Source organism: Vollenhovia emeryi, unplaced genomic scaffold (genome assembly GCF_000949405.1).
Source record: "Vollenhovia emeryi isolate VEMERY1.0 unplaced genomic scaffold, V.emery_V1.0 DF939423.1, whole genome shotgun sequence".
NCBI lineage: Eukaryota > Metazoa > Arthropoda > Insecta > Hymenoptera > Formicidae > Vollenhovia > Vollenhovia emeryi.
Window position 1 is genome coordinate 10,992 of NW_011966943.1, and position 7,216 is coordinate 18,207.

Genomic DNA, 7,216 nt, shown 5'->3' on the forward strand with positions numbered 1-7,216 from the left:
CCCTGTATAATATTACATATTTTTAAATATACTTTCAATACATTTGAAAATTATAATTAACATTTATATTAAAATTAAATATTGTTTTGGTAAAAACGTGAACATGTATGTACAAACATATTTATCCATGTATTGTCTGTCATAGATATCCATTAGACATCTGTAATAGATTTACAGACGATATATTTATCGCGGAGATAATATGGAGTTCTATTAGAGGTCTATTCAACATCCATCGTGGAGATAGATGTTCCATGGAACTATGGAGGTTATATGGACGTCCAATGGACGTCATGTTCTGTGTGGATATAGTTGTATACATATAACTATAAATATATTCGTCTATGATAAATATTAAGGTAAACATTTCCCTTTACTTAGCACCCGCCAATCAACTTCCGTTTGACCTTGATGTTGACCTTGACCCCCAAGGAGGTCAAGGTCATTGCTCATTCCCGTCGCTCATTGTTTGTTAAAAAGTTATGAAGAAAATAAGTTTGGTTTATGTGTAAGTTGCAGGTGCGTTTAGGGGGTGGGGCGCGCGCAGCGCGCCGTGCTAAAAGCACTTGCAACTTACACGGATAGTTTTATAATACGAATTTGTGCAATGGAAAGTACTCGAGGCTGTTCCGTATTGCACAAAAAGATGTGTTTTGCACCGAGGACATACTATTCTCCGACGGAGAACATTATGATTAAATAAATAATCAAGCAATTGATCTTGATCGTACGTCAGGTGTAGGAACGCGTGAAGCAATATCTTATTCACCTCACAGTATACGATATACTGAGTACGGTTTCTGATATTATAAGGACATTATCATGTATGTATACAAACTGCTTCTTCTACAAATTGAACTATTCGCGCGAGGCAAATTCCATCTGCGATCATCATTTGTATACAAAGCAATCCTATTTCCATCATCATACAATTGCGCGTGGATTATTCCAAATTTCCAAAACTGTATATATTTAACCCGGGTTAACTGTTCTGTAGAGCAGATAATTTTCCATCATTTGTAAGTCCATACGCACACAAGAATATTGTGCTTTACAGAAATACGCAAACCCGATACAAACTTATTTTCTTCATAACTTTTTAACAAACAATGAGCGACGGGAATGGGCAATGACCTTGACCTCCTTGGGGGTCAAGGTCAACATCAAGGTCAAACGGAAGTTGATTGGCGGGTGCTAAGTAAAGGGAAATATTTACCAAAATTTAAATGTTAACGCAAAGATTTCTGAAAAAAAAAACGGATTGTTTAGAAAAAAATTAACGTAACGTTTTTGTGCTTGTCGAAATCTTCATACATTGATAATGGGGAAGTTTGTCTTGTTTTCTGTTTTATTACAATACGCTTTCTTCATATCCCTACATTTTCTGTAGAAATTTCTTAAGAAATAGATTTTTTAAATAATAAAATCATCTGTGTAATCAAATGTTAAAGAATACAATTTTCATATGAGAATTACAGAAAAGATAACTCAAAATGTGTACAGACTTGATGTAACTAGTGTCTTTATTTATTTCTCGATGTACAGCTAACGGAGTCGGATCAGTAACTACTGCCCGTTTCGGTGAATTCTCGGGCCGTCGGCAGTCGATCGGGATATTTGTTTTGCCCCCTCTACACTTAGAATATCTGAGGTTGTCACCTCTACGTCGTCGTTCGAATATACAGACATATACAAATTCGCGTTCCTTCTAACGCTTGTCGCCAACATCCCGCCCACCAATTAACTCACATTAATTCAGTTCAATTTTGTCGTCGCAATCGATGGGTAACTTACACAATTTTGTTATAGGTCGCTTGATTACACTATTTGCCGTTTTTACAGTAACAACGCGTACTTTCTTATCCGCACCTGGATGCAATTCGAGCACTCGACCAATCTTCCATTGCAATGGAGGCGCATTATCGTTACAGACTAAAACTATGTCGTCGATGCCCAAGTTTTCTCTTTCAATGGTCCATTTACATTTTCCTTGGAGCGACGTAAGATATTCAACACTCCATCGCTTCCAAAAGTGTTGTGTAAGACGCTGAATCAACTGCCACCGGTCGAGTCTATTAACAGGACTCTCTTTTAAATCGATATCTGGTAATCCCGTGATTGACTCTCCTATTAAAAAATGTGCCGGAGTCAATGGTTGCAAATCATTTGGGCTCGATGGCAATTGGCACAGCGGTCTGGAGTTTAGACATGCCTCAATCTGAACCAAAACCGTGCTGAGCTCCTCGAATGTGAGCACAGTTTCCCCAATTACCCGCTTTAAATGATATTTACAGGACTTGACGCCAGCCTCCCATAGGCCACCCATGTGAGGTGCATGAGGTGGAATGAAGCTCCACTGAATCTCGTTCAACGAGCAATATTCGTTTACGTGATTATCGAACGAAGTTCGAATCGCCTGATACAATTCGGCGAGCTCTCGCTCTGCACCCACAAAATTGGTCGCATTGTCGCTATAAATCTTCCGCGGGCATCCGCGTCTCCCAGCAAAACGACGCAACGCCGCGACAAACGCATCCGAAGATAATTGACTAACAGCTTCTAAATGGATTGCCTTAGTAGAAAAACATATGAACAAGGCGATATAAGACTTATTGGTCTTTCGTCCTCTACCTTTACTCATCGCGGTGATAATCGGCCCTGCATAATCGATGCCTACCACAGAAAAAACTCGTCGACAGTTTATTCTATCCAACGGCAATGATCCCATGATCTGAGTCAATGGCTTAGGATTATTACGAAAACACGTCGTGCATCCCCGAACTACCTTTCGAGCAATATTGCGACCGTTCAATGGCCAATATGTTCCTCGAATGGAAAAAAGCAATGCTTGCGGGCCTGCGTGGAGCATGCGACTGTGTTCCCGTTCGAATAAACAAACCGTGAATCGACATTTTGCAGGCAACAAGATAGGATGCCTTTTTTCGTACTCTAATAACGACTTCTGTAATCTACCGCCCACCCTGAGGACCCCGCTCTGGTCGATAAATGGGCTCAGGCTCGCCAATACGCTGCTTGATTTTACTTGACCCCCATCGGATAGGTCCCGTATTTCTTGAGCGAACGCGTGTCGCTGAACATGTTTGATCAACACTAACCGTGATGAATATATCTCGCCCACCGATAACCGTTCTAAGTTCCGCTTCGGAGATCTGAGTCTACAATTCGCCATGAACCGATAACACCATGCTAACGTTCTTTCCATTTTCGTGGCAGATGAAATTTTACCTATGATACCTCCAACTAACGATTCACTTCCTTCTCGTATGATCAAGACTTGCAATTTGCCTCTTTCCTCTGATTGCATGATCTTAACCTCCTGTTCGTTCATTTCCCCTTGCCGATATTTCGGAATTTCAAATCGTCCGGAAAGCCATGGTGGACCGGACCACCATAAAGAGCTCGACTCAAGGTTGCCCAAACTTGTCCCGCGAGAAATCAGATCTGCCGGATTCTCTCTACCTTCTACGTGATTCCAATGATTTTCGGGTAAAATTGATTGAATTTTTCCGATCCTATTGGAAACAAACGTTTTTTGACGACTAACATCGCCGGCTATCCAGGCCAATACGATCATAGAATCACTCCATGCGTATACGTTATCGATGGTGATGTGTAATGACTCAATGACACTTTGAACTAACTCGACTAATACTACGGCTCCGCAAAGTTCTAATCTCGGGATCGTCGTTCCACCCATCGGAGCCACGCGTGATCTGGCACAAAGCAATCGCGACATACTTCTATCCGAATTGTCTACTGTTTGTATATATACGCAAGCCCCGTAAGCCCGCTCGGAGGCGTCGCAAAACGCATGCAAATTAAGAAGACGCGGCCCATCACAACTCATAACGCGTCTCGGTATTCGTATCGTGCGTAATTCGATTAATTCTTGCATGTATTTTATCCATGCCTGTTGCAAATCTGGCGGCAACTCATCATCCCAACCCAGCTTTAATTGCCATGTGCGTTGCATGATAAGTTTGGCTCTAACCACCAATGGACTAGCCAATCCCAATGGATCGAATAATTTTGATATTGATGATAATACCTCACATTTCGTCCTTGAATCACGCCCCAGTTCAGATTCAAATTGAAGCATGTCAGATTCCGGTAACCATCGCAAGCCTAAAGTTTTCGCTATGTCGACCTCGTCGTCGATCGCTTGGAAATCGGTCGAATCGTTTCCTCCGAATAATGCTTGTGCATAATTCGATCGCCACTTGTGCAGCTGAAATTGACCTAACTTTAACAATCCTGACAACTCGTCAATCAGTTTCCTCGCCTCATCGATATTGTCTACTCCCGTTAAAACATCGTCCACATATGAATCCCTTAACAAAACCGTCGACGCTCGCGGGTATTGTTCCTTTCCTTCCCTAGCTAATTGTTGAACGCTTCTTATTGCTAAAAACGGAGCGCACGCTTCTCCATACGTCACCGTGTTTAATGTATATTCTCTTATTCGTTCGTCTGGAGACCAACGCCACAAGATTCTCTGGTAACATCTATCATCGTCGTGCACTAAAACTTGTCTGTACATCTTTTGTAAATCTGTCGTCAAAACGATACGGCATATTCGAAATCGTAACACAATGCTAAATAACGTATCCTGCAAATTAGCGCCCGTCATCAAAGTATCGTTCAATGATAAGCCCGAACTTGTTTTGGCTGAAGCATCGAAAACAACACGAAGCTTCGCTCCGGCGACCGACCTTCGCAATATTCCGTGATGCGGTAGATAAACGGCGTTCTCATCCTCGCTCGAAGTGATTGGAAGAATAGTCATGTGCTTCAATTCTATATATTCCTTTATGAAATCCTTATATAACTGTTGGAAATGAATATTGCCCTTGAATTTTCGCTCTAAATGCATCAATCGTCTTTCGGCGATTGCTCGCGATTTGCCCAACTGCGTTTTATTGTCGCGAAACGGTAATCGAACCACGAATCTACCTTCCCGAGTTCGCGTATGCGTGTCTTTAAATAATTGCTCACATGCCTGTTCTTCCTTTGTTAAGTCTACGGAATTATGACTAACGCCTTCTTCGATCTCCCAAAATTTTGTTATTGAACGTTCCAAAGAATCTCGTGTCGTTAAACAAAGTGAATAGCTAGCGCGTTCAGTAAGAATATATCGCGGCGGAATTGGACCGGACACAATCCAACCAAGTTTAGTATCCTGTAGCGTCGGCATATCTTTTCCAACCTCGAGCCTTGCCGGGTTTAATAAACTTAAGAAAAATTCACCACCGAGAAGCATGTCGACTCGATCGGGATGGAAATACTGCGGATCAGCCAGCTTCAAATTATTTGCTATAGGCAGATTATTAGCATCGATGCGCGCCGAGGGCAATTTTTTAGTAATTTTTGGAACAACCAAACAAAATGCAGATAAACGATGATCGTTTACTCGTGACTCGACTACTACTCGACAACCTCGATCGATTGTACACTCTACATTATTTATGCCTGTCACCGCCTCTTGGATTGCTTCTATCTTTAGATTTAATTTAGAACAAGCTGCCTTAGTTATGAAATTGGCTTCACTCGCGCTATCCAGCAGGACACGCACATCCTGTCTGAAACCATTTACGTCCTTTACGCTCACCACCGCCGTCGCCATCAACACAATACCTGCTCTCGATGATCTCGAGGTGTGATGCACAGACAAATCTCCTCCGCTACGCTGACGATCCTCCGTACAAACCGCTCCAGGAAGAGACACTGTAGTGCTTTCTCTTTCTTTATGACACAATGTATTGTGCCTTCCCGAACACGATCTGCAGGAAGCCGCCTTACAAGTGTTTACAAAATGATCGTTCCTTAAACAGTTAAAACATAATTTTAATCGCTTGACTTCGTCGATTCGTCCCTGTATTGGGAGACCTAAAAATTGCTTCCTGGATGCATTCCCTTTGAATGGCCTTGATGACTCCTCGTTAGCGATACCTCTTCCAGCCTTGCTGACGACTCCCTTCGATTTTGCTTCTCCTTTACTCGAGTTATGTAATCGTTCGAGCATTTGACTCCGTTTCTGCAAGAACTCGAACATGATTTCTGCCGATGCCTCTTGTCCGCCTTCAACATTCTCCTCCCAGCGACGTCGCGTAACCTTGTCTAGACTCTCCTCGATCATGTAAACTAGCATGTCATCCCAGTCGTCGGTGCTCGATCCCAACGCCTTTAACATCCGCAAATGTTTATGCACGTGATCTACCAGTCCTTGGAGCGCTGTCGCTGACTCTCGTTCGAGCCTCGGCATCTCAAACAAACATTGTAAATGTCGTTTTTTCAGTGCCCGTTCGTCCTCGTAACGGTCTTTCAGAAGATTCCAGGCCACCTCATAATTTTGAGCCGAAATCTCGATCGACTCCACGATTTTTGCTGCATTCCCCGTCAACGCACCAACCAAATATTGATGCTTTTGAATCGCCGAAAGTTCACTGTTGTGAATTAAAGCCGTGAAAGTGTCTGAGAACCGTTTCCAGTCCTCGAGCTCACCCGAAAACGTCGGCAAACGAATAATTGGCAACTTGATTTTATTATCAACATTCGTCGTACCTTGAGCTCTCAACGATCGAATCAACTCGGCCTGCTGTTCGATTACCTGTGCTGCTTGCTGTTCGATTGCCTGGGCCGCTTGCCCGTTGTTGGCTTCCGTACTCACGGTCGGTGTTAATGCGGCGATCCACTTGACGAGAACTGCCTTCAAATCCAAATATCGCTCTTCAAATTCGTCTTCCTCTCGCTGATCCTCGGGTGGAAGGACGTCGAACTCCCCAGCCACCAAGATTTGCCGTTGTAACGTTTCGAATTCTTTATTGACTTGCTCTAACTTCTCCTGTCGCACCGCGATGTTCTCCAACGTTGCACTTACTCGCTTTTGCGCTACGTCCTGCGCATAGTTCCAAATGCGGGTTTGCTTGGCCTTGACATATCCGCGCAGCCTACGCAGCTCCTCAGCACTCATCTTTGTCGGTGTATTCGTGGAATAGAGTCCGTGCACTCGTTGCGCTCTCACACGACGAGCTACCACAAGGTTATGTTAGTTTTGGTATCCGTTCCGCCAGTTGCTTGACTTTATCGGAACCGTGACTGCAAAAATCGGAATATCCGGAATATCCGGGAAATCCGGCTCGAAGGACCATGTACAGACTTGATGTAACTAGTGTCTTTATTTATTTCTCGATATACA

At 43.2% G+C, this 7,216-nt stretch overlaps 1 protein-coding gene across 1 annotated transcript; it reads right to left on the minus strand.

Annotated features, from left to right (window-relative positions):
* Positions 1 to 1,750: 1,750 nt before the first annotated feature.
* On the minus strand, positions 1,751 to 6,991 carry LOC105557752. The gene has a single exon (XM_012005069.1). The coding sequence runs from the start codon at positions 6,989 to 6,991 to the stop codon at positions 1,751 to 1,753; it is 5,241 nt and encodes a 1,746-aa protein (XP_011860459.1).
* Between the last annotated feature and the right edge of the window lie 225 nt (positions 6,992 to 7,216).

Coding starts and splice junctions, on each gene's coding strand:
- LOC105557752 (XM_012005069.1), bottom strand. CDS start 6,991: ATGAGTGCTGAGGAGCTGCGTAGGCTGCGCGGATATGTCAAGGCCAAG.